The sequence below is a fragment of the Tamandua tetradactyla genome, chromosome 13, assembly GCF_023851605.1.
Source record: "Tamandua tetradactyla isolate mTamTet1 chromosome 13, mTamTet1.pri, whole genome shotgun sequence".
Taxonomy (NCBI): domain Eukaryota; kingdom Metazoa; phylum Chordata; class Mammalia; order Pilosa; family Myrmecophagidae; genus Tamandua; species Tamandua tetradactyla.
The window spans coordinates 6,798,681-6,826,491 of NC_135339.1; the positions used below are offsets into that span (position 1 = coordinate 6,798,681).

At 44.2% G+C, this 27,811-nt stretch overlaps 2 protein-coding genes across 9 annotated transcripts in view; one reads left to right on the forward strand and one right to left on the reverse strand.

The window, feature by feature from the left end:
- WDFY4 (WDFY family member 4) overlaps nt 1-27,811 on the reverse strand; it is a 281,815-nt gene that overhangs the window by 55,454 nt on the left and 198,550 nt on the right. The window contains exon 48 of one of the 6 annotated variants that reach the window (XM_077124657.1): nt 16,831-22,472. The exons of the other annotated variants lie outside the window; for them this stretch is intronic. Within the exon in view, the coding sequence (XP_076980772.1) occupies nt 22,322-22,472 (151 nt within the window). The 3' untranslated portion in view covers nt 16,831-22,321. Of the gene's footprint in view, nt 1-16,830; nt 22,473-27,811 lie in introns of those variants that run through there. 6 annotated transcript variants of the gene reach the window in all.
- On the forward strand, nt 14-26,698 carry LRRC18 (leucine rich repeat containing 18). Of its 3 annotated transcripts, XM_077124663.1 has the most exons (4): nt 14-167; nt 4,098-4,185; nt 22,564-23,425; nt 26,377-26,698. In XM_077124663.1, exons 3-4 carry the CDS (start codon nt 22,662-22,664, stop codon nt 26,402-26,404), a joined length of 792 nt encoding a protein of 263 aa, XP_076980778.1. In that variant the 5' UTR covers nt 14-167; nt 4,098-4,185; nt 22,564-22,661; the 3' UTR covers nt 26,405-26,698. The 3 variants fall into 3 exon arrangements, with proteins under 3 accessions (XP_076980778.1, XP_076980779.1, XP_076980777.1); XM_077124664.1 differs by lacking the exons at nt 4,098-4,185; nt 26,377-26,698 and adding an exon at nt 23,940-23,970 and having other exon boundaries at nt 18-167; XM_077124662.1 differs by lacking the exon at nt 4,098-4,185 and having other exon boundaries at nt 19-167.

Genomic DNA, 27,811 nt, shown 5'->3' on the forward strand with positions numbered 1-27,811 from the left:
GTGGTCTTTTGTGATGTTACCACCAGGTAGAATGGTTTGTGGATTATACAGGCATTTCACCATCCCTGTTCTCACGTCATCAGCTATGAGCTCCAGGGAACAGCCATCATTTCCATCACCGTCTGATGAAGACAACATTACCAGCAGGGCCCAGACATCTAACAAAAGTGAGTTCTATTCTTTAAAAAGATACATATGTTTTAAAACATAATAAATCTGAAAGCAATTATAGAACCCTTGAAATGGTCCGGGTTAATATAGTATCTGATGATTCATTAAAACATTTTTTTAAGAAGCTGGTAAATTGCCTTGCTCCATCGTTAGAGTCCAGGTTTGTAATTAAACAAGATGTGTAGATGGCTCTTGACGCTACAAAGCCCTCACTGAGAGTGGGGTGGGACAGTGTGGGAAAGGGCACTGGCTTTGACGTCAGCAAACCTGGGGTCTAAATCCTACTTCCGCCTCCTCTTGACTGGAAGACAATGGGTGGGGCGTTAGTCCTCCGCATAGATCTCTTCCTGCACCATGGCAGATGCTGTCCATCATGTAGGCATGCGGCAAGAGCAAATGTGATCAGTCTGGAAGAGGCCAGAGCAGGTGCAGGCGTGGAGCGCCCTCAACAGGCACGCTTGTCATGCATGCTCATACTTGTTTAAGAAACAGTTGATTTTTGTCTACTCTGGGAGGAAGAAGAGTGGGGTGGCAAGAGCAGGGACTTGCTTCAGGGTCAACACCTGCCTGGCTCTGACAATGCCTTTCTGTGGGATCCGAAAATAATTGCACAACCTGCAAGGCAGATCAGATGCTCTGTTTACCCTCCAGTTTGCCAAGTGCGAGGAGCTCCAAAGGGTCTGCTGCGGCATCTGCGCCGAGTTACAGGACAAGGTCCAGCCTCTGGGCAACTTGGGATCTAACTGAGAAGAAATGAAGAGCTCAAGCCAAGCCAGAGAATTGGGGGTGGGGGTAGGGGGTGGGGAAGGGGGTTCTCCCTGCTGGAACTGAATGTGGCCAAGCATGGTGGGCCCCAGAGGACACCCCCCACCCAGGGCAGGTGTCCATGCTCTGCTGGATGTCCTCCAAAGATGGAAATATACACCAAGTAAGAGCTTCATGGAGCTGCAGCCAGAATGGATGGAGGTGCTTTATTTTGAGCTGCAATTTTTATCCATATTGCTTCATTCTGAATGAAATCTACACCCACCTCCTACCCTCAAAAAGCTCTTTAGATGATGACATGCAGCTCCAGGTGGCCTTGGCATCTTCCCTCCTTCCTTTGACATAAAATCAGTGTCCTGGGTTTGCTTCATCATCATGCTTTGGATTCTGTTTCCCTAGACCAACACCACCTGCTAATACCTCTGCTCTACCTGGAATGAGCTGAAGGCGTACACCCTGGTTTCAGATCTTCCCTAGAAGGCTGGTTAGGACAACCCTTTGAAGGGCCTTCAGTAGCCAAAGGGTCTCGGCCCAGGGACACGTGGCTGAAGGTAGTATTCTTTCATCCCAGAAAGGGAACTCAAGGCCCTGCCCATTCCTGTCCTCACCTCTGGGACTGGGAGGCTCTGCTCGTGCTTCAGTCCTGGGAAATTAACCCGCAGATACCCAAGAAGGGCCTACAGGGCATCTGGGCTCCTGAGCTGAAGCAGACACATTGCCAGAGCCCCTCGGCTCTCCCAACTCTCCTGTTTCCTATACATAAAATAGTTATGAGGTTGCAATGAAATGGGTTAATGAGTGATGTAGGGGTTTTGGTTTCTGGCCTAAGAGGTTTCAGAAGACACAAACCATGATGAGATGGGAACTCGTCCTGGCACACTGAGAACATATGTCTGCTCATGGATTTGTGCTATTTTGCAGGCTATGGTGAGCTTCTGCCCTGCCCGGCGCCTTACATAGCATTTCACCTAGGTGGGTCTCCCAGGACAGAAGGCAGAGGTGTGATCTTCCTCTACTGGGTGGCATTTGGAAGCAGTGTGTAGCTCAAGCAAAGTTTTCCAGTGAAGGAAGTCAAGGGTCTGGTACTGGGATTACAATACTCTCTCCAGATTTATTCTCCTCAGAAATAAATTCGGGTTAACTTGGACTCCCAATTTTCAGATACAAGTTACAGGTCGAAAGAAATCCATTAAGGAGAATGGCACATTCTTTCAGATCTGAGATGTTCCCCCATATTAACAAGATATTTAGTTAAATAATAACTTCCTGCCTTCATTTCACTAACATGCAGAAATTTTCCATAAAATTCTAGACCCCATGTTACCTAAATTGTCTACTGCCTGACAGATTGCAGAGGCTTTTCACCTAAGACGTAATTTTTCACAAAGACCCAGGGAAATAGCTAGTAGCTCCATTTGCAGATGAGGAACTAGAGGCAGGTCAAGGAGCAACCTGTAAGCTGGAGAGTGTGTGGTGCGTTGTCCCCAGAGCCTGGCACACAGGGGCACCGATGAACACCTCACCCAGTTCTCCTGGGTTCTCCTGGTGGAAACAGACCTGACCCAGGTGTAGGGACTTGACCACAGGTGCTTTCCTCTGTGGGGTGGGGGCGGGGGACCAGAAATGAACACAAAGCAACAAGCACAAAAATCTTTCTCCTGCCTGGGTTAAAATTTTTAACTAAAATTGTAACTTGGGGGGCATTTGGCTAAAAAAATATGCATTAAGAAATTTAATAAATTATTATTGGATATCCATGCCATAAAAATGTTGTTGCAGAGGTATTAAAAGTCTGTGCAATGTAGAGTTGTCTGCAGGTGCTGGAATTATGAGTGGTTTTCATTTTTTAAGGTTTTATGGACATATCTGCATTTGAAACTGCACTCATTCTTATCTTCTTGTATGCGTTTTCTTATTTAAAATATTGATTTTATTTGTGCTTATCTGGGTTTTATGATTTTTACATTATTTATTTTCTAATCTAAATTATGTACTTTTATGTATATTCTAGTAAAATAATACACCAACTAGTGGGGTTTCAGGTGATCTTGACTTTTCTAAGTATCTTCATTTTCTAATTAATTTAATTTCCTTTGTTTTCTAAATTAAATTATTTAACTTTTGGGAAGATTAAAAACAGAAAACGGCGATGGTGTTTCATGCATTTAAACTGTTCATATTTCACACTATTTTGAATTTGATGATTTGTGTAAATTTTACCTTTTGATTTAAATTATTTCACTTTGGTTTTTTTTTTTTTTTTTGTACTTCCCCAAAACCTTTACTGTTTCAATTAACTTTGAATTTCAAATTATTTGTTTTATTTCATTTGCTAATTCATATCTGGATGGTGCAATTTGGAATATTTCTATTTTTTCTTATATATATGCATTTTCTACAGTTATTGTATTATTCTCATAGTAATTTTGATACTTAACTTTTGCCAATTTTCTCAGTTTCTGGGAGTCCAATTTAAAGAGACAAAACAAAACTGAACAAAAGGACTACAGATGTACAAATGTATTCAATGTATTCATTGCAACTTTATCCATGGCAGTGCCAAATTGGAAATAAGGAAAGCAAATTGCACAGGTTCAGTGTTGTGTTTGTATTAAAAAGTGGGGATTTTAGTAACTAAATATCAGCATGAAATGTCATTATGTTAACTGAGAAAACAATAATTACAGAATTTTATGATTTTAGGAACATACAGTTCCTCTGATTAAATAGTATAAAAAGGACTCAAAGAGGAAACTGCAAATAAATAATTAAATTCAAGGAAATAAACAGATAAAAGAAGGCCCTCTCAAAAAACAAAGAGATGAACAAATATTTGGACAAATTACAAGGAAGTCAAATGATATTTTATGGACTGGATGTTACTGATTTAAGATCTTTTTCTCTTCAGGGGGGCAAATGTGGCTTTTCCTCCTCTGTTTAAAAAGTCCACTTCAGAGCAGTTACCATGAAAGCTGGCACTGTCCCAGTACTATAAATTCTTCCCCACCATACTTCTCAGGAACTGCAGGAATAAAAGCTCAACAACTGTAAGAATCTGGGGGGCTCCAAGACCACCGTGGACCACCCCCTTACATGGGAAGCTAGGTCCGAGGGAGGTGTGTTCTGGAGCCCCTCTCAGCCCTCTGTCCTTTTGCCTCAAGGTTATGCTAATTAACTCAAGGCCCCAAGCTGCCTGTTGCCTGGTGACAAAGTTTCCCAATTCAAAGAGGAGGAACTGGGACTAACAGGGTAAGTTTTTGCTGTGCTGTTGGCCCCCCTTTATTGATTCACTTTTAACTTTGCCAAACAACTGTTTCAAACTCTGCCTTTTCTCTCCTCCTTGGAGTAAGCAACTTTGGAAATGTCAGTTCTTCAAGTCTGCTTTATTTACAAACCTCAGACGCAAACTAACTCATTATTCAGGAGAGGGGGAAGCTGGCCCTGAGTCCCAGCCAGGAAAGACAGCTAGCTAAGTGCACGCCTTGAGCCCAGGAGTGAGCTGGGGAATGGGCTGTGCAAGCCAGTGGGGCTTTGGGGAGCTTATCTGACTGTCTTGGGGATAACCTGGGGAATTTTTGCTGTCCCATGAGCAGTTGGAGCCCAGTTTTCCCTCTAAGGGAACCAAAATGTGAATACCTGTTTACTTATGAAGCTCAGAGCCTGTTAAAGTAGCTTCACCAGAGCCCTGCCTGGTTCCTGCTAGCTGCACTGAGGTATATAGTACAGTCATCTTCTCAGTAGCCTGGATGCAAACTCCTTCTATAGGTTTTATAACACTGGAACCCACTAACAATTGATTAAGCCCTGGACTGGAGCTAGTCCTTGAAAGAAAGGGCTTTCATGGAACATGCTAGAACACAGGCTTCGGGGTCTCTATCTAGATGAAAAGCCTCATGGGAAAAGGGAAGCCCACTACTTAGAGACTTTCTGATTCTGGATGTGTTCCTCGGCCTCTCGGAGCCTCAGTTAGTCCACATGTCGAGTGGAGAAAAACATCAGAGCATCAAGTGGTTCTAAGAATGACTGCTAAGGTCTGCAACATGCCAGGCCTAGCGTGTGTGGTCTAGATAGACCACACACAATCCGAAGGCAAGAATCGAATACAGATGTGTGAAAGATGCCTCTTGCGGGGCCACCGCTTTGCTCAGAGTCTGCATGTGGTAGGTTCTCAGTGCCTTTGGGAACCGTGCGGATAGTATAGGAACCAAGCACTGAAGGACAGCTCCGGCTGATGAAGTAAGCTCAGGAGAGGTGAGAAACTTGCACCAAGTTACAAAGCTAGGAAGGGACAGGGCTACGACTGAACTCCAAGCTGGGGTGATTACTTCTGCCTTCTGGAGCTTTAGCCTCTGCCTCTCGGGGAGAAGGGAGGAAGCTGGGCAGGGAGTCTGTCTTTAGAGATGGGTTTGTTAGTGCCTGTTGCTTAGAGATACAGCTTCTTTTGGGGGCACCAAGGGTTTCCCTCCCGCTGCTGGTCGATGCTGCGAGGCTGGTGACGCTGAGTTGGTGAGAGTGTGACTCTATGCTCTAGCCTCCCAATATCGGTTGACTGATGGGAGATCCTAAGCTGGGCAGTTTTTCCAGGTCCCCCAATATCTGTAGGGAAAATAGAATCACAGCTTTCCTTCAAATTGGCATGACAGCTACTGCTCTGCTGCAAAAGTCACCTCCAATTTTCAGTCCATCGTTAATTCCATTCCTTGCCAATGTGCAATTTCCTAGCTCCCTGCCTGCCTCAGATAATGGATCAGAGCTGGGTCTGACAACAATTGTGGGGGTTCCTTTAGGTGAGGGATGAGCCACCAAGATGGGGCTTGACCTGGGATGGAGATGGCAGGTCCCCGGTGAATCTGGCCTAGCTCACACCAGTGTCCGGAGAACATGATGAGTCGGGAGCTTCCCTGTTGGCCCAGAGAACCAAATTTATTGCAGGACCTTGTAAAGTCCGACTTTGATGGGAAAGCCAAATGGCAGCTCAGTCCACAGGGAGGGAACTGAGTAGATGTCGGCTCTGCCACACTGGAGGGTGACCCTGATAGGGGACAGACTGTCAGTTGCCCTTGTAAAGTGGGGTGGATGGAATAAAGGAGCTAGAGCACATAAAGTGCCTAGGCAGAGTCAGCGCTCAGCTAGAGGGATGATGCAGGGAAAAGGTAAAGGCTTGCTGGAAGGTGGTCTGCCCTTGAGCTTTCCCTATGCCTGATCCACGCACAATCCAGAAGCGGGTGCCCTTGGCTCTGCTCCCACACAGAGCCTGGATCTGCAGTTCCTCTGCCTCCAACTCCCTAGAATACCTTGCAATATGCCATCCTTCATCTACTCTCACGCCCTACCTCTACTGTCTTCCCAGAAGCTAGAGCAATCCTTCTAAACATCCGTGTTTTGTCATCTGCCCCAGCTCACGCAGTCCTGCCAACTCTCTGACCCCACCCTCCTGGACCTCCTCTTTACTCTCCAGGCTCTGGCTCCCCAGGCCACCTCCTTTTCTCACACACCCCAAGCCCTCCCTGCCATTAGGGCATTGGTGGCTGGCATGCTCTCTTCTGGGGTGCCTTTGCCCAAATCCCCCCTTGGGGCATCCTTTCAGCATTTGCGTCTCAGCTCAAATCGCACCTTCTCAGAAGGGTTTTCCCCAACCGCCCCCATCTAAGTTAGCCACTCCCCTCTCCCCGCAACATTCTCTCTCTCTGACCCTGGCATTCCCAGTACATCATCTGGCTTTATTTTTTTCGGAGCATTTACACCAACTGCAAATGATCTTGTTTTTGTCTCCCTCCCCCCCCCCCCCCCCATGGAAGTTTCACGAGAAACAAAACAGTATCTGTCATGTTTACTCACATCTAATCTGACCTGCGGGACAACTCAAATAAAATTTGTTTTTAGCTCTCTCTAATGGCTAAGAGGGGATGAAGGCGTAATCACCCCGAGATGTTGCGATTGTTATTTTTCAATTCTTTTATTATCTTTATCATTAGTCGTGGAGATCTGTTCATTGTTTAAAAGGTTGCAAAGACTGTATTTGGGAATCAGCAAAGTTTTTTCCCCCGCATCCTTTGTCTGGGATGAATGATCAGTGAGGTGTGTGCTGGGGCCCCCACTCTGAGGAAGGAGCTATGGCGTGGGACAGTGAAGCTACTGCACTCTTACTAATTATAATAAAAAGTTACCACTCTTAGAAGGCTAGTCACTTAACATACGCTCATAACCTCAGTTACTCTTCACGCAACTGAGGTTTATTACCTTCTCCCCATTCTGCGGATCAGTAAACTGAGCCCAGACACATATGTGCTTCAAGAATGTCAGAACAGAGGCAAGGATGGAACTCAGCACCCTTTGCCTCACAGCCCCTTGGGGCCACGCCTGCTTTCTATGGGGTGCAAAGGAACAGAATGAAGGACGAGCCCGCAGGTGACTATGCCTATCTGGAAAATGTTGACCGGCGTTTCTATCCTAAACGATGCACTGCCTCCTTCTAGTGCCACTGTTTGGGTCATTTCTAGCAAAGGTCACATTTATTTGCACAAAATCACCAGTGCAGGGGCCTCTCTTATTTGTGGGTGTTCAATGCTTCAGGAGAAACTTCAGATATTCCTGGTAAAGATTAAAGGAGGAAAGGGAAATCTGAATTTAGGAAAAGTTTTTGCAGAAGAAATTAAGGATCAGAAATTAAAGCTTTTGTGAAAGGCTTTGAATGCAAGCAACAAGCCCCTAACTATTCTTTTGCACACTTGAACCTAAGGCACCCATTTAAAAATTGGACCATGGACACCCCAGTGCCCTTCACCTCTGGGTGAGGGTCCTGGAGAGGAAGTTCAGGTGCTGCTTCAATAAATATCCCTTCTCCCCTCAGACTGCACATAAAAGCCTGTCACTTTGATATCACAGTCATGTTTCTTAAAAGGTGGTGGGAATGCAGCAGGGAAAGAGTCCTCAGGGGTTGACAGCAGGTTTTCAGTGCATAACATGCACATTTAATTTTTTTCCCATAACATTATATCTTCAACTTTTTGCCTTTTGTCATTTTGGGGAAACATCTTTTTTATCGATTACTGCTGAATATTAACTTCATTCTATGACTATACCACGACTATTTAATCAATTGTCTATTGTTGGATATTTGGAAGGTTTCCATTGGTTTTTACTATTTAATATGCACTGTCATAACCATATTTGTACCAAAAGTTTTGTTCCTATCTCCTGAAGAGATATTCTTGGAAGGGGTGCCGGTCCTTCTTCTCCAGCCTCCTTTCCCATCTTTGTCCCAGGTCGTCAGGCCAGCCATCTGCCTTGGCTTTTGTCTGTCTCTACCTCTAGAAAGCTTTTCCTTCTCCCCTTGGCCTAATCCAATGAATCCAACCTCACTTGTGATGCTAAGCACCCCCACCCCAACCTTCTCACACACTGCTGTCGTGGCCACTCAATTCACCCGCCCTTATGTGCATCCTCCAGAAATGTGGAAAGAAAGCCTTCAGATCCCCAAGAGTACTTTATCCAGGGCTGGGGGCACACTAGGGGGACAATAGGTATTTGACGTGCAAGTGACAAGGCATTTCCCCCAAGGAATCCTACCTTAAAAACTATTCACCCTTTCTAGAAATTCCCTTAAAAGTAGATGGAAAAGCAGTGGGTTGAGTTGATTACACAGCAGCTGATTATAAGCTATGATACTTCGGAGCAAACCTAGAGCTGGGAACCAAACTGGCCTTGTTAAGCACCTAGTATTCATTTATTTAACAAATATCATCTGGGGGCTTACTATGTGACCCATAGTAAGCCCCCAGCTTACTAAGGGGTGGGATGCAGCACTGGACAAGATCCACCCAAAGTGCTGAGCTTGCAGAGTTTAGAGTCTGGTGAGAGAGGAGGCAACAAAAGTAAATGTAACAACAGTATATATACACTACTGAGGTTAAGTTAGCATCGAAGCAAACAAGACTGCTATAGATTCAGGATGCTAAGTTTAGGCATTTAAGCCCATTGATAACTATAAAGAAAATATTGGAGAATACCTAAGCTCATAGGGCACAGGTCACCAGGGTTGGAAGCGGAGGGGAATGGGTAGTAAATGCATAATGGGTGTAGGGTTTCTATTTGGGGTGGTGGCAAAACTGTAGTAATGGATAGTGGTGCTGGTAGCACTACATTGAGTGTGATCCATTCCACTGAACGGCATGCTTGGGAGCAGCTGAGATGAAACAGTTTATGTTATATATAGGTGCTTGCTAGTAACCAAAAAGATAAAAAGAAAAATAAGAGCAACAAAAAGGGGCAATGAAAATTCAGGGTAATAATGATCCTGGAAGGGATCCAATAAGGCAGAGGAAAGGTTCAAAAGGACATTACTGAGCATATGGAAAAACTGGAATGCAGACTGTGCAGTTTATAGCAACATTAAATTTCTTAAACTTGAAAACTGCACATATGATAACATAAGTGAATATCCTTGTTCTTGGGAAATGCACATGGCAGCATTAAGTGTTCAAGGAACATGGTGTTATAGCCTATACTCAAGTGTTCAGAAAATGCATTGATAGAGAGACAGACAAATGGATAGATAGATAGAATGATAGAGCAAATGTAGCAAAATGTTAATACTGGTGAATCTGGGATCGGGGTGGGGGATAGGGACAGATTGGAGTTCTCTCTGTTGGATTTGTATTATTTTTATAACTGTCTCGTAAGTTTGAAAGTTCTTCAAAATAAGAAGTTTTAAAACAGTAAGTGTAACAAATGATTAAAGTTTAAAACATGTCATGGATGTAAGTGCCGTGACATAGGCACTGCCAGTAACTGCTAGAGAGGAGAAGGGGTGCAGGGTGAGGAGGCAGCGATGTGGGGTTGAGTTTGCATTAGTCACTGGAAGGCCAGGGGAGGCCAGAGGGAGAAAGCGAGCAAGACTCAGGGATAACCTGGGAGAAGGGGAGCAGGTCAGTGGGGAGTATGGCTGAGGGATGAATCTTCCAGAAGAAGGAAGCAGAAAGGGCAAGGTGTCAAGGAAGAGCAGGGGTTAGAGGAGCCACTGGGGAAGGGGGGCTGGTGTGGAGGGAAGGTGGGGGAGAAGGGAGACACGGACAGAGGTCACACGACAGGCCCTGGGGGCCACCCAAAGCCCCTGGCCTCTCCTTGAGTGAAATGGGGCTGGTTGGAGCTGTGTGGGAAAGAGGCTCCATGGGGGGCAGACTCAGGGGATGGACAGTCAAGCAGGAGGCCACCCAACATCGCGAGAGAAGCAAGGGTGACTCCGCCAAAGGGGCCCCTGGGCAGGGAAACATGGTTGGGTCCCAGTATATTGCGAGGGCAGACCCTACAGGCTCTCCCGAAGGTTTGGGCATGGAGTGTGAGAGAAAAGGAGCTGTCCAGTCGGGCTGTACGGATTGGGGGCTGAAAGCTACAGGCTGCCACTGCTGCCAGCTCCCCCCGAGAGCCAGCTGATGGGGAGCTCACTCAGCCACGCTGAGCTGGAGATACTACCAGATGCGGGCGTGGGCTACACAGAAGTCTAGGCTAGAAACCAAAGGTGAGGCATGTTATTGTGAAGATGGTACTTAGAGCAAAGAGACTAGGTGAAATCACCAGCACAGGGAGTGTAGATGAGTGAGACGAGTGCAGACAGAGAAGAGGAGTGAGTGGCTTGGCTGTGGCCCCAGAAATCATGTCAAAGGCACCCTCTAACCCAGCCTGGTCAACACGCATTCTATTTCCACTGCCTTCATGCCCCCACTCAGCGGGCTGGATGTATGGGGTCCGGCGCCCAGAAGCTCGAGCCTTGCGGGGCGCTCTCCTTCTGCCCTCGGGGTTCACCCCCCGCCCCCCAGGTTGTCCGCAGGGTCTGAGGGCACCGGGCGCAGAAGGACAGAAGGATTGCGGACCCCACCAGCCACATGGGGAGGATGCCTGCCTGCTGCCTGCAGGGTCGCCCCACACCTCGGGGATGCCATGTGCCCCCAAGAGCTAGGTGTCTCCCTGCTCCCCAGGATAAAGTCATCCAAAGTCTGCAGCTGGGGACAGGGATGTCCCCTCAGGACACCGGGCTGTCACTGCAGACACATTAAGTCTGCCCTGGGTTTCTACCTAGTTGATAATCCTGGAGTCTCGGCTCCATCCCGTTCCCAGCCCAGGCTCCCACGGCCTCCCCCACTCCACCCTCTAGAAGCAGCTGCTCTGTCATCCCCACTCAGAGGAAACTGAGGCTCACGGAGGGCCAGAGGACTGCCCAGGGCCACTCAGACGGTGAAAGGGGAGGTAGGAGTCAAACCCCCTCACTCTAAAACTCCTGTGCGCTCTCCTTGCAAGCGGCTCCCCAGAGCCTCGGCTCCCTCCTCCGCAGAAAGAAGGAGTGGCTGAGAGAGGAGAAGGAAATCTGTCTGTCTGCAATAGCGGTGCTTAAAACATGGTTGTTGAAATGGAGCGAGCACTCACCCTCGAGGTTTAAAGGGCCCTGACGGACTTCCGTTCTCCTGCTTTCGCTGAGGGCTGAGGTTGGCGTGTGTGTTTGGAATGTGCTGGCTGATGAACAAGGCCTTCTAGTCTGTTCTTCAAACTAATAATCTTACTATTTTATTTTAATTGCAAGGCACCTATTCCCCTTTGTTCCTTTAACCAATCCAATTAAAACAGAGCGCATTCCGAATTACAAAATGGATGCCGTTAAACCAATAAGAAATCATAATCTTTTGTTATTGGGCCATGCGACCCCCTGGGAACTTTTGCTCCAAATAAAAGTTGACTTCTTATTATCCACAAGGGGAAGAGGGATGGGTTTGCAGACAACAGTTTCCCAGGCAGCCCACGTGTGCAGCCACGCTGGTGCTAAGGACACAGAAGTAACTAATGTTAGGGGCAGACAAAGCTATGAATGGGTTAAACCCCACCCAGTAAGATACTCAGAGCGGCACTGATCAAATTAACCAGATAATTGCCCATGAAGCCAACTGATCATTTCAATACAAACAACTCCATCTGCTCCTTTACAGACATGGGAGAGGGAGCAAAGACATAATGGGAAAAGCCTCCACTCTGGAAGCTCTGGCATGAGGCTGCTGTGTGGTCCTGGACAACCCACACAACCTCTCTGAGCATCGGCTTATACAGTGGGAGAGAGGCACCAACCTCAGAGGATGGTCGTGGGGACTGAACAAAGTGGCAAACAGGAGGTAGCCGGTGATGGAGAGGACATGGGGTGAAAGCATGTGGAACAGTGGAGGTGTATCTTACATGGGGTTAGATTTCAAAGTGTGCTCACACGTTCAAATTCACACTCCCAGCAGGCTGCACACGGCCCCTCGGAGGCATCACAGCTGCCAGCACCTTCCAGGTCATGCGGGATAAAAAGGCTGTGTCCTTACACTCTCAACTCACACTCACAAGACTTTACACACTTGGTTTACAAAAAGCTCACACCAAGGGGACAGCGGATGGACTGAGCGACAATCCCCGTCTCCACCCCCGCCCACTTGGGGGTCCACACTTACTAAATGGATGTGGCTCGTATCACTTAAACTGCTCTCTCTCCCTCCCTCACACGCACACACAATCAAGCTCTTCCAGTTAAATGACTCCATTAATGCTATTAAAATACCATTAAAATTCATACTACTCATATAACCTTTGATGTACACACACACATATATATATCTATCAGTGAAAATGGGCAGCCTGCAGGTGGATCCCTGGGCAGTGGCATGAGCCACGGTGAACTGGGTTCTTTGGGGAGCCTGGTTTGCATGTGGTCCCTCGGCAGGTCTAACTCAGGTGGGTAGGACACCTGCACTACTTACTGACTGCTGTGGGGATTTTGGCTAGAGACGGCTGCTCCTTCTCCTCGGTCCCCATTGAGTTGGCCAGCTGCCTCATGGGGATGGACTCCATTCCCCTCTAAGAAGCCTGAGGGGGCGGGGGGGGGGTTGCCACCCCATTCCCAGGCTCACTCAGGCCAGATTAAAATGGACTTGAGTGACTGTCTGCTCAACCCAAGTCTGGAGACTCCATGACGCTCCTTGAGTCCAGCATCAGAAGGTCCATGAGGGACCCAAATGGCGACGTGCCTTCCTGGGGATGTGGGGAGGCAGGTGTGACCGCGGCCCCGTATTTCCTGTTGCCTAGGTGGGCATGGCTCTCGGCCCAGGAAAACCAGGATTCTAGAATGCCATCTTCCACTTGAGCGACACCTGGAGTAAAGGCCGCAGCCGAGGAGCGGAGGGAGGCAGTGTTGTGTGGTGGGAAGGTTTTGGCCTCGTTCACGCCTAGTCTCCAGGTGACCTGCTCTTTACTGTCCATGTGTCCTGGTGGAAGGCACGTGACTTCTCCGGACCACAGTCTCCATAACCTAAAAATAGGGTTGGCGTTTTGCACAGTTGCCTGGGAAGAGCCCAGCCGCATGCACGCAACCGTTTCTTCTGTACATATCAGCAGTGCAAATGACAGTTCTTAACATCTGGTAGCATTTCCAAAATAGGTGTCGAGAACCCCCAAACTGTGGAGTCCCTGTCAGACCCCAGTCCCTGCTCTCTGCAAACCTCTTCGGCCCACTGATTCCCCATCAACATTTCCAAGAGCTCTGTGGAGCTATCGTGGTGGGTTGCCCAGTTATCTTTCTGCCTCTGATGTTTCCCTTTCCTGGCAATCTCTTCTCCTGCCCATAGGGAAGGGGAGCTCAATGTAACACAATTGGGGGCAGTTAATGGAAAAAATTAAAGCTCTTCCCTAATTCAGGTGGTACCATAAAGTAAGTAACACCCAGAGGATGTGTTGGAGAAGTAGCAATATTTTCTTCCACCTCCCCTTACGGGCTACACCTGAGTCCAGAATTAGTGCTACTTTTGGAGGCTTGGCCAGAGTTTGCAGATACACACACTAGAGAGCTGGAACCCACGTCACCGGTCCCCACTTCACTTAGCATGTGAATATACAGCTCCTCCTCGCATTGCAACAAGCAGCCCTGTCCTGGGGAGGGTGGAGGGCACAGAGTAGAGGCATTTGACACCACATGGGACATGGTGACACGCCCAGACGATGGGTCTTGCGTTGAGCGAGTGAGAAATGAAATCACTTTTGAATGGGTGAATTTGTGGAAGGGAGTACCTTTATTTTCTCTTAAGAGCAGGTTCACACGCGAAAGACATTTCTCTCTCTCTCTCTTTTTTTTCACATGGGCAGGCTCTGGGAATCGAACCCAGGTCTCCGGCATGGCGGGCGAGAATTCTGCCACTGAGCCACAGTCGCACCACCCAAAAGATGTTTCTTAACCACACAGCATGACGTTGGCTTCTGAACACTGGCTGTGAATTGACAGCATCTTTGGGGTTTCAGTTCTACGGTGCACCTGTCCCGTATCGCAATAAAAGTGCAATAATTCTTGTGAGATTGTGTTGGCAATATGTGCAGATATCAGATCTTCAGAGATAAAGCCAAGCCAGCCTTGTTTACAAATGTAGTTAAAGACACATGAATGTGAAGCAGCAGATAAATTCAATGATCATGGTGATAGTTATGATCTTAGAATGGGAAAATGCTCACACATATTTTGATAGGTTGCCATTATATTTTTAATTTAGATATCCATGGGGTGCGCCATCAGGCTGTTTGATTCACAATGACTAGCTAGAAAAATTAATTAGAAATAAAAGTCTAACTAACTGGTCCAGGTTTTCAAAGTATAAAAACCAATTGTGGGCGGGCCGCGGTGGCTCAGCGGGCAAAGTGCTTGCCTGCTATGCCGGAGGACCTCGGTTCGATTCCCGGCCCCAGCCCATGTAACAAAAACGGAGAAACAGAATACAATAAAACAAGAAAATGTTTAAAAATGTTTCCCTTTCTTCCTTCCTTCCTTCCTTCTATCCTTCCTTCCTTCTCTCTGTCTTTCCTTTAAAAAAAAAAAAAAAAAAAAAAAAACCAATTGTAGGGTGGGCCACGGTGGCTCAGCAGGCAGAGTTCTCGCCTGTCATGCTGGAGACCTGAGTTCAATTCCTGGTGCCTGTCCATGCAAAAATATAAAAAAAGCAACAACCAATTGTACCAGAGGAGAAGACACATTAGATTTAGAAACCTCTCATATTTGGGTTTCTAAGTTGTTCATATGAAATGGAATTGATTATCCATCTATCCATCTTTTCTTCTCGCTATTTCTATCCAATCAATCCTTTCACCATCTATATCTACCTATCTAATTTATCATTATCTACCTATCCATCCATCCATCCATCCATCCATCCATCCATCCATCCATCCATCCATCCACCCACCCATCCATCCTTCTATGTAATCTTTCTCTATAATTTTCAGCCTCCCCTGCTTGATAATAACAAGATACCTAATCAGTTTTCATGGTGTGAAAAGATCATCTTTTTCACACTTCGCCAACACTAGTGTCCTATTCAGTAGGCAGGCCTGGGAAGACTCCTGGCCATAGAGATGAGCAAGCAAAGGGCTGTTCTGGTTTTCAGTACCTCTGAGACAGGGGTCCTGGCACTGGCCTGCCTCTACAGGTTCTCAGTAGCTTAGCGGAACCAGACAGACCCTGGCCCCATGACACGCCCTGCCTCCAGCAATCAACAGCAAGAGGTCAGCCCAGGCTAGAGTGGCCCTGAGACGAAGCATGAGGGGAGGGGCCTCATTTTGCTCCACCTGGCCTTGGGGTGTCTGGGACCAGCCCACTGGGGAGGAGGTGCAGTTCAGCATCCCAGTCAGCCACCAGCTCTGCCTTGCAGGTTTTTAATGAGCAGGCTCAGAGCCAGAGGCCCTGTTGGAGAAAAGCTCCTGAATGGAACAGTACTTGGTAGACAGCTCCATGCTGCTTCCTCACCATCATTAATCAGAGGTGGGAGGGCTCCTTATCACTGTAAGCTTAGGTTGTGGGGGGCAGGCTCAGCTAGACACAACCCAACAGCTCTCCACTGTATTGGAAGTACCCCTGCCCACCCAGGGCACCTCTGACCCATGCTTTGGTGTGTTTGGTATCCCTGACTTATCTTAAATACAAGAAACAGCAAAAACAACCCAAGGTTTTGGGCACTCTTAAAGGAACCTGGTGGCCAGAATCAGTGACATTCTAGAATTTTTCTCCCTGAGCTTGGGGACTGGTGTATGGCTACCTGTGTGTAGCACAGTCTGGTGTAAAATGAACAGTCGATGGACTTATTCAATGAGCGAACAGATATGAATGAAAACATGGATGTACAAGACTTAGATACGTCCCAGAAGGCTGATATGGATCATGGACATGAGACACTTTGCTATATGTTCAGGCCTATTAGATAGGGTGAAATAAAACACAAGACCATGCAATATCTGGGACATATGTATGCTAAAAACTACCCAATGTTTATCTGAAGTTCCGATTTAAGTGTACACCCTACATCTTTATTTACTAAACTTGGCAACTGAACCATAGGGAGAAGACATCGCTAAACATAAGATCAGAATACAGGCTGCCTTGTTCTCAGACCATCTTTTCTTAATTAAGAATTTAACTCCAGTGCAACGGAACAGTTTATCTCCCCTTGTGAATAGCGGTTCCCTGCAGTGTCTACAACTTCCTCCCTGTGCAGACATGTGCTATATATGCATATATTTAACTGCACCACAGCAGTGCCCAGATGGTACACGTTTGAATGCCTTTTAAGGGAAGGAACAAGCTTGTGGGAGGCATAAAAAGTCACACATTTCCAGGTTGAGTTGAACAAACAGCCATGGCAAGAAATGACAGAAATAGAATATGGAATCCTAACTATTTTTAAGACTTTCTAAAATTATTTACAGTAAAATCACTTTTCTGCATTCAGTTCTCTGAGATTTAACATAGGCATAGATTCATGCAACCACCACTACAATCACCCCAAACCTCACTCACTCATGAGGTTTGTAGTCAAAATTTGACCCCACCCCTAATCGCTGGCATTTACCACCCTGTTTCTTGTCCAGAATGTATTTAAATGGAATCATTCTTCATGACAATTTGAGATTGCCTTCTTTTTCTCAACAAAATGCTTTTGAGATTCATCCAAATTGTTGCGTGTATCCATAGCTCTGTCCTTTCTATGCTGGCTAGCATTCTGTTGTAAGGGTATACTGCAATTTCTTTATTCATCCACCGTTGAATGACACTTGATTCCATTTTTGGAAATTATTAATAGAGAAGCTGTAAACACAAGTTTGAACATAAGTTTTCATCTTTCCAGGGTAAATATCCAGTTGGGAGAATTCTGGATCATATGCTACGTCTATGGTTAATTTTATAACAAATTCACAAGCTGTTATTAAGAGTGACCACGCCACCTTGCAGTCCAGTTGCTCCACATCCTCACAATTGCTTTGTACTGACAAATTTTGTTTTAATTTTAATTTTAATAGGCACTTAGTGACTTTAATTTGCATTTTCCCCATGGCTAACGATGTTGAGCAACTTGTGGGTTTATTTGCCATCCATATATCTTCTACGTCCTTACTAATGAGTCTTATGTGTTCTGGACACTAGTCCTTTATTGAATATGTGATTTGCAAAAATTTTCTTCCAGTCTGTAACTTGTCTGTTCATTCTCGTAACAGTTTTTGTTTTCTACAAATCAAGAGTTTTTAATTTCAGTGAAGTCCAATGTATCATATTTTCTTGTTTGCATTATCTTTTTGCCTAACTCAAGGTCATGAATATTTTCTCCTGTTTTCCTGTAAAATTTTATAGTTTTACATTCCATATACAGATCCTTGATCCATTTAGGCTTAATTCTTATAAGGTTTCAGTTGATGGTCAATAGTTTTGCTTATAGGTAACCAATTGTACCAACACTATTTGTTGGAAAGATTATCATTTCTTCATTGAAATGCCTTTGAACTTTTGTCAAAAATCAACTGGCCATATTAAGCATGTTCATGTGAGTCTATTTTTGGATGCTATGTTCTGTTCCATTGATCTGCATGCTTATCCCTTCACCAATATCTTTAAAATCAGATATTGTGATTCATCCAACATTAATCTTCTTTTTAAAAAATGTGTTAGACTTCTAGTTCCTTTTCTTTTCAGTATAAATTTTAGATTGTTTTTTTCTTCATATATATAAATAATTCTGCTGGAATTTTGAGAGTGCTAACTTTGGATCTATTTGGGGAGGATTGAAATCTTAACTCTATTGAGTCTTCCAACTCATGATATGCTATGTTTCTCCTTTTCTTTAGCCCAGTGGTTTTCTTTCATCAGTGGTTTGTGATGCTGATCACAGAAATCCTGCACATTTTTTTTTCATTAAACTTATACATATTTCCCTTGTGCTTTGGAGCATTATTATTTTTTAAACTTGGGTTTCAAATTATTCATTGGTAGCATACAGAAATACTATATGGAGTTTTGTATCCTGTGACCTTGTTAACTCACTTATTAGTCCTAAGAGTGTTTTGGTAAATTTTGTGTGATTCTCTATATGAACAATCAGATCTGTAAATAGGCACAGTTTTATTTTGTTCTTTCCTGTCAGTATGCATTTTATTTCTTTTTCTTGCCTTATTGCACAGGCTAGAATTTCCAATATGATATTGAATAGGTATAGTGAGAGTTTACCTCCTTGCCTTGTTCTGGAACTTAGGGTGCAAACATTCAGTCTTTCAGCATTTATGAAATTAACTATAGGTGTTTGGTTTGTAGATGTAATTTCTCATATTAAGACGTGCCCTCTGGTTACTGGTTTGCTGAGAGTTGCTATCATCAATGGATGCCCAATTTTATCAACTGTTTTTCCTGCATCAATTGAGATGATCATGTTTTCTTCTTTTAAATCTGTTAATGTGGTATATTACATTTACCAGTTTCCAAATATTGAATCAGTCTTAAATTCCCAGCATACATTCCACCTTGTTATCATGTATTATTCTTTTTATAAATTGCTTTATTCAACTTGTCAATATCTGTTGAAGATTTTTGAGTCTGTGTTCATGAGGGATATTGATGTGTAATTGTTTTTCTTTTTAGTGTCTTTGATTGGTTTTAGCATCAGGGTAAGTCTGACCTCAGGAAATTGTTTCCTCATCTATTTTCTGGAAGAGATGATGTGGCATTAAATGTCTGGTAGAATTTGCTAATTAAACCATCTGGGATTGAGTTTTTTTTTTTGAAAGGATTTCAACTAGAAATTCAGTCTGTTATGTCTATCTGTGTCATCTATTTCTTCATGAATAAGTTTTGCTAATTTGTGTTTGATTTCATCTAAGTATGTACCTAGATTTGTTCCTAGTATTTATTCCCCTATCATATCTTTAATGTATGTGGGTTCTTCAGTGACAGCCTCTCTCTCATTCCTATATTCATAATTTGTGTCTTCTCTTTTGTCATTGTTAATCTGCCTGGAGATTTATGAATTTTATTCATCTTTCAAAGAACCAGCTTTTAGTTTCATCGATTTTCTCCATTGTCTTTCTGTTTTCAATTTTATTGATTTTTGCTTTTATCTTTATTATTTCTTCCTTGTGCATAGTTTAAGTGCATTTAGCTCTTCTTTTACTAGTTTCTTAAGATGGAAGTTTAGATTTGAGACCCTTCTTCCTTTCCAAAGTGAGAATTTAAGGCTTTCAGTTTCTCCATTATCACTGCTTTAGTTAGATACCACAAATTTGGGTTTATTGTATTTTCAGTTTTGTTTAATACAAAATATTTTCTAATTTTCCTTGAGACGTCTCTGCTCATGGATTATTTAAAAGTGTGCTGTTTAATTTCTAACAATTTGGAGATTATCCAGTCATCTTTCTGTTGTTGATTTCTCATTTAATTTCAGAAAACATTCTTTGCATGATTTTGATTTAAAAAAAAATTAAGGTTTGTTACATGATATAGTCTGAGCATGTTCGATGTGTGGTTGAAAAGGATGTGAATTATACTGTTTCTGGGTAAAGGGTTTTCTAAATATCAATTTCATCCGGTTTGTTGATGATCATTTTCAATTCTTTCAGGTTCTCTCCTGAGGGCAATTTTAGTTCCCAGTAAATATGTGAAAATGTCTAGACACATTTTTGGTTCCCACAACTAGGGCAGTGCTACTAGCATCTAGTGGGTAGAATCTTCTGTTCTTTTGATGCTGACTTTCTACTTGATCTATTCATTACCGAGAAAGGAGTATTGATCTCTACAACTTTATTGTAGGTTTGTCCATTGCTTCATTCAGTTTTATCAGTTTTTGCTTCATTTATATAAAAGGTCTATTGGTAGGTATTTAAGTACATACACCTTTAGGATCTTTACATTTGGTTGATAAAATGTCCTCTTTAATATTGTATAATATACTTCTTTACCTCAGCTAAACTTTCCTCATTTGAAATATATATTTTCTGATATTAATATAGTCACTCCAGCCTTCTTTTGATTAGTATTTGCATGATATGACTTTTTCCATCCCTTTACTTTATTTATGTTTATTTAAAGTGAATTTCTTATAGATAGCATATAATTGGGTCTTTTCTCTTTTTTATCCATTCTGATAATTTATGTCTCTTAATTGGTGTCTTCGGGTCATTTTCATTTAATATAAGTATTGATATGCTTGGATTAAAGTCTACATTTTAACAATTGCTTGTTCCGTTGGTTTTCCTTCTTCTACCTCTTTTTGGACTATTTGAATTTTTTTACTGTTCCGTACATCTATTTCATTTTTTCCCCATATCTCCCTTGTCTATTTTTATAGCAGTTGCTTTGCGGATTAAAATATACATACTTAACTTTTCGCAGTCTACTTAGAATTAATATTTTACAGCTTCAAGAAGTATTAAAAGCCTTGCTACCATATAGATCCCATTAACTTCCTCCTTCATGCAGCAGATGTCGTATGTATTACATCTACATATACTGACATCAGACGGTGGTGTAATTTTTGCTTTTAACTATCATGCATATTTTAAAGAACTTAAGAGTGGAGAAATAGTCTATTGCATTATATTTACTCAGATATTTATCATTTCTTCACTCTTCCTTTCTTCCCAAAGTTCCAAGTTTTTTTGTATTTCCTTTACATCCGAAGAACCTCCTTTGGCATTTCTTTTACTACAGTTCATCTGGTGGCAACGTCTTTAAGTTTTCATTAATCTGAGAATGCCTTTAGTTTGCCTTCATTCATGAAGGACAGTTTCACTGTCTGGGTTGACAGTTCTTTTCTTCAACACTTTTAAAAAATGTTTTTCCAGTACCCTCTGTCCTTGATGGATTCTGATAAGAAACCTGTCCCCACTGGCACTGTGGTCCCCCTTGCATCGTGTCTTATTTTACCTCTGGCAGGATTTCAGGATTGTTTCCTATAATTTTGATTATGATATGTCAAGGTGTGGATTTCATTTAGTCTATCTTATTTGGAGTTTGCTGAGCTTTTGCATCTACAATTTTATCTTTCCCCTACTTTTGCAAGTTTTCAGCCAAATTTTTTTTGTGTGTACCACAATGTTTCTTCCTCTCCTTCTGAGACTCAGATGGCACATATGTTAGAACTTTTAGTTTTATCCCATGGGTCACTGAGGCAGTGTTTATTTTAATATTCTTCCTCTCTGCAGTTCAGTCTCCCTTCTATGTAAAATGGGGGTAATGCTGTGGACTCTGATGGATGGATAGACTAGAAACAATATATGAAAAGTTTCTGATAATATTTAATAGCTAGCATTAATTGAGATTTTACTTTGTGTCCAGCACTGTTATAATTTGCTTTGCAATATTAGATGATAGACACCATCTATACTGCCTAAGAAGGTGGGGTGGAGGTGAGGCAGGGACTGTTTTCACAGCTCCAGTAACTGAGGCACTGAAAATTTAAGAAAATCGTTAGTGCCAGAGCTGGGCTTCTGAGTCAGATATCCTGAGGCCATAATCTACCCAATTCCCTCCACATGCTGCTTCTCCGTAGTAGGAGTCAGAAGCATCGGCACATCCATTGGTGCAGATGGGTCTACCCTTGAATTTCAGTGTGGAGAAGGTAAGATCAGGAGGTACAGAAAGGCTTCATCCTCTGTCTGAGCTCTGCTGCATTGTACCCAGGTTCCCCCTATGCTCGTGAAATGTGGAGGAGATGCTGCTGAGTACAGCCTCAGCACATATTAAGCATCCTACCTGATCATCCTCCTTCCTCTCACACTCTAGGTATAGTAGGCTGCCGAGTTCCCCTGGACCCAGAAGGGGAAGGGGGCTATGTAATAAGTCATCCCCAACTCCCACCTTACTCCCTCATATCCAAGGTTATATTGCTGCTGGGAACTTAGCAGCAACAACCTGAGGAACTTACAAGATAACTCCAAAGGAAAACTAGATTTACGTGGGAGCCTGGGGAGTGGTAGATATTCACACACGCACACACACACATACACATGCAGACGTGCTCCTGGGAGAGACATATGCGAAAGTACAGGATAACGGGGTCGGGGTGGGAGGACGTTCCTAAAGGCAGGGAAATCCCCCGGGGCCACCCTGCACTTTTTCACACCTGGGAAAACTGAGGTCTGGAGAAGGCATGCAAGTCGCTGAAGATCTTCGGCCATGGATTCTGCTGATGCTCTGTCTACTTTCTCTCCACGATCCTCTTTCTCTCCTTTTAAACCATCAGAGAGCAAAGCATCACGATCTGGGGGTAAGCAGGTGCCTGACGTCCTCCCCTAACCAGATCTCTTTTCTGTTCTCAGAGTCGATTTCGCAGGAGCCTCATGTGACTTTTCCTCTACCTGATCCCCGGACGACCAGACCACACACTTCCAGCACACGTCCTCGTTAAAAAAAAAACATGGCCAAGGGAGGGAAAGGCCCCAGAGGCAAGAAGATCACCCTAAAGGTAGCCAAGAACTGCATCAAAGTCACGTTCGACGGGAGGAAACGCCTGGACTTGAGCAAGATGGGAATCACCACCTTCCCCAAGTGCATCCTGCGACTCAACGACGTGGACGAGCTCGACCTGAGCCGGAACATGATCAGAAAGATCCCTGACTCCATCTCCAAGTTCCAGAACCTGCGCTGGCTGGACCTGCATAGCAACTACATCGACCGGCTGCCCGAGTCCATCGGGCAAATGGGCGCCCTGCTCTACCTCAACATCAGCAACAACAAGCTGACCAGCAACGGGCTGCCCGTGGAGATGAACCAGCTCAAGAACATCCGCACCCTCAACCTGGGCCTGAACCACCTGGACAGCGTGCCCACCACCCTGGGGGCCCTGAAGGAGCTGCACGAGGTGGGGCTCAACGACAACCTGCTCAGCCACGTCCCCCAGAGCATCGCCAAGCTCCCCAAGCTGAAAAAGCTCAACACGAAGCGGAACCCCTTCCCCAAGGGGGACGAGTCGGACGCGTTCATCGATTCCATCAAGCGGCTGGACACCCTGTATCTGGTCGACGAGAAGGACCTGTGCGGGCCCTGCCTACGCAAATGCCAGCAGGCCCGGGACAGGCTGAACCGAATCAAGACCACGACCGTGGGGCTCCCGAGAAAGCCCATGTTTCCCAACTTGGTCTCACCCAACTCCATGGCAAAGGATTCCCAGGAAGACTGGAGGTGACCTGGGGCCCCAACGCCGAGGCGGTGGGGGAAAGTGGGTGGGAGGGAGATGGCAGTGGGCGGCATCCACGGGCAACGGAGGGCTCCCCAGTTGCTGCTACAGCTCTCTCAGCTAAGACCATAAAAACCTTTCCCTGCTTCCTCCACTTGTGATTTTGTTGATTTAAGGGCTTTGGGTCCCTATCATGCTATACGTTTCTTTCTTCTCTGCTGCACACACACACACACACACACATACAGGCAGCTGATGCTGCTGGGACACACTCTTTCTCATTACCACTGGCATTTCAGGCCCAACCACAGCTCCCAAATGTCAAGCTCATTCTATGGGAAGGTCTTTGGGATCTTAGGATGGGTTAGTAGGAGGGCAGATGGGTGTTTGATCTTAGGGGACAAAGCTGGACCACAAAGATAGGCAGATATTGTCATTGAGTATTGACAGGTAGAATCTTGGGCCCAAAGCAGTACTATCTTTTCTTTCTCTCATTTGTGCTTTTATAATTTGCTCTAGGAGCATTCCAGACTAAAGTTCCACACCTCTAAAGCTTGCTGGGTACAAATGAGGTGACACTCCCATCTTATTATGTCCTGTGCTTTTCCAGACCCATGTGGAAATAAAGAAAGAAAGGGAGATATGGGTTGATGCATTCAATAAATATCTTACTAGGCACCACGCTAGGTGCAGGGACTGTGTCCAATTGGGGAAATTGACTTGCCTTGTCCAGTCTGTAGGAGAGACCAGTTGAACAACGATGGGGCAGAACATCATCATGTGAGAAACTTCTGGAGTTAAGGTGACATAGTGTGCTGGGCCAGCCTGGCATTTGGAGGAAAGCCAAAGATTCTGGAACTAGACCAAACTAGACACATGACATCTCCGCTTCTTCACTGCTGTGTTAACTCAAGCACCTCACTTAGCTTTGGTTCCCTCATCTATAAAGTGGAAATAGTTGCCATACCTAACTCCAAGAGTTGCTGTGTATTTAAAGCAGGTACACAAGATAGGGCACAGAAAAACTCTCAATAGATGTTAGTTTTCCCCAAGGACTAGAGCTTGGTGAAGTCTGAAGCTGAAACAGGACTTTGGACAGGGTTCCTAGTTATCCCAAAATCTTTTCGCACAAAAAACAGGATTTTTTTTGTGTGTGTACTGATCCCTGATCCCTCTACATTGCCTAGAAGGAAAGGACTAGGGAAGATGACTTTAGGAAGAGTTTTCTATTTTAATATCATGGAATTTCCTGCATTGGTGGCAAGTTTTCTAGTGGTCAGTGGAAAATTACGGAGAAGCATTCATGCATCAGTTCAGCGGAATTAGATCTTTTTTTCCCACACTGTAAACCATGGCAGACTGCAGGCTGCATTTCTTCACACCACACTGCTTATTTTCTTTTGTAATACTTAGCAGTGAAAACCCTATTATATTTCTAAAACCTCTGAAGATACAGATTCAATTCCCCATTTTAGATTTTTCCTCTTTGGTAAATGTTTTCCATTATAAAAGTAACAAAACCATAATATGGTTCCAAATGTAGCAGTTTCAAGTATCTATTTCCAGACTAGTTATTCTTTTATGTATATTTTTATAGTTAAAATTTTATCAGTGATGTCGTTTCTATCCGGCTTTTAAACCCATGTCATTACATGGTGTAGTTTTTCTTATAGATATATTTAACTACAAGTGACTGTTTGGCATTTAAGTTGTTTCCAATTTTTCAGTAACAGACATAATTTTGTGATGAAAGCACATGCGAGTAAAATGTTTCACAATATTTTGGTTTATACCTTAGTATAGCTCCATTACTGGAAATATTGTGTGAAAGGTTATTTTTTTTAAATGGTCTTTAATCCATGCCACTAAGTAGAAGTAAAAGGTTTACACAAATTTATATATCTATCGTTAATATATTGGAGAACCAGTTTCATTGCACCCTTATCAGCCTCAAGTAGTAGCCTTTACATTTTTCTCTTCATTTAATCTCCAGAAGGGTTTACTGGAAGGCTTTTTAGAGATGAATGGAACAATGTTGTCACTACCTGTAAGATGTAATGTAAAGCCTTCTCTGTATTTACCATCTCTAGTATGTTGGGCTGGGAACATGCCCAGTAGGATACCATCCTGCATTGTAACTACTTTATTTCCGAACCAAGAGGAACTGATTACATGTAAAGGCAGGTAATCATGAGGCAGAGTAGTAGCTGTTTGGATATTGCCCATTTCAACTCCTCCCCTTGGAGACCATGCCTATCTTGGTCATTCAAAGGATAGGCAAAGAATAGGAGCTAAGAAAAGCTTCTGGTCAACCCTCCTGCAAACCTAGGAAGGTTCCTTGGTCTGGATCATTGAGTGGCCCCTCCACACCCCTCTTCAGCACACATCTCCATGGGACCTGGCCTCATTCTCGATATCCTTTTCCAGGATCAACTAGCAATTGACGGACTGGCCTGCAAGATGAAATTTATTTGCCATCCTTGACCTAAGCACCAAAAGTGCTTTCATTCTTACAGCCATGTCTTTAAGTGCACTGTACTTCACTGGGACTGAAAAATAAATGGGTGGGCTCTGATTTGCCACAGTTATATTTAAGTTAGCTATCTTTCCATTAAGGAAACCTGGGCTGTGGGATGAAGCTGAGCCTGTAGGAAGAGACTACTGAGGGATCATGTGCTGCATCTTATTTCTTTTCCTGTAAAGGAAAAGGTTTGATGTTGAAGTTCCTTTGCTCTAAAATACTACAGTCACCTTAACCTAGTGGAAATTATATTAAGGCTAAAAACACTTTGTAGGAAAACCATGGGGTTTCTCTATCCTTGCATAGGACAAAAATCCTGTGCATGCTAACCTAATCTTCAGCCCTTGCTGAAAGCTGGGTGTGATGTAGCTGACATCTTGTGACCTCTGCATTTGCTTGTGTTTGGCCTCAGCTTCTTGTGTCTCCATTCCCCAGGTTACACTCAAACATCACTCTACAGTAGTTTATGGCAAAAACCTCAAGACTAATCAGCTAACAGTAATAAACGACTCTGAAGATGAAAAGTCAACCTGAATTAGGGAGAAGACAGCGGCGAGCAGAACGTCCTGGAAGCTGGGCTCTCTGGGGCTCACCAGCCTGTGTCACTGCCTTGCTTTTCAAATTCACTTCCTTTCATTGCTTTGGGTCATCTGTGTGGGAAAAGGACTTTGGGAGATAGTCCATGTGGTTCTTTATGTATGTGGAAGAAAACTTGAACTCAATTGTATTATAAATGAGAGAAGGTAAGGGACATAAAGGTAGATTTGGGCTCTATACTTCATCCTATGGTGGTTTGGGGCAGTGGGAGCCACGGAGGCCATGTGGGTGGATTGAGCTGGAAGGAGAATGGGCTCGAGTGAGGCTCTGATGTCACGGCTGAGGCTAAAGCTGAAGTAGATGTGGGTCAAGTAGGGCAAGAGAGAAAAAGAGTAGCCCAGGGATGGGGCCAGCAGCCAAGGTCTGGACTTTGAGCCAATGGTGTGAAAAGCTTGAAAATGCTGTGGCGTTGGTAGTCATGACCCCCAGGCTGCCGTAACTTCCAGTCCCAGCCAGCCAGTTCCAGAGCTGAGCATCTGTTTGAGCTGAACTGTCCCTACAATTGCCCTCCTGAGGCTGTGCTTTACCAGGAAGCCAGAAGGACCAGGCTTCTCTGCATTTGGTTATGGAGTTCAAGTTCAAAGTCTCAAAGTAATTAGGTTCATTACATTAGGTCTGCAGTGTTGGCCTCTGGGGAGTGGGACGGAAGGAACAAAAGTAGTTCCTTGAATTTTAGCCTCATGCTGTCAATAGTGGTGCCTCAAGGGGTGGGACTGATGTTTGTGGCAGGTCATCTTCTTATGGGGATTTCATAGCATCTTATGGTTGATTTTTAAAATTCTTCTTCTGTTAATTTTCAAAACAAACTATAAAAGAAATTATAAACTCTTGACAATTCTTGACTGTAAAACTTTGTGCCAAAAGGGGATTTTCATTGTAAATGCTGTATTGAAATAGGGTCTGCAAATGAGTGAAGATTTCAGAAATTACAAACATCTGTTGGAGGTGCAAGGTAGGTGGTGGAACTCTCACCTGCCGTGTGGGAGACCTGGGTTCAATTTCTGGCCCATGCACTTCCCACACAAGCGAACAAACAAATATTCAAGAAAAGATGCTGCAGTAAGGGGGTCTTCACATGGAAAAAAAATGAAACATGACCCTCACCTATAGCATACAAAACAAAACAAACAAACATCATGTTCCAATCAGGCCCAGAACACCTGTACTGCCTTGTTCTGATGGGCGCCGTTCAGCCCTGGGAAACTTTTGACTCAACAACAAGACAGATCAGCATTTCAGACCTTGCCAGACAATGGAACCCTGGAAGGATGTC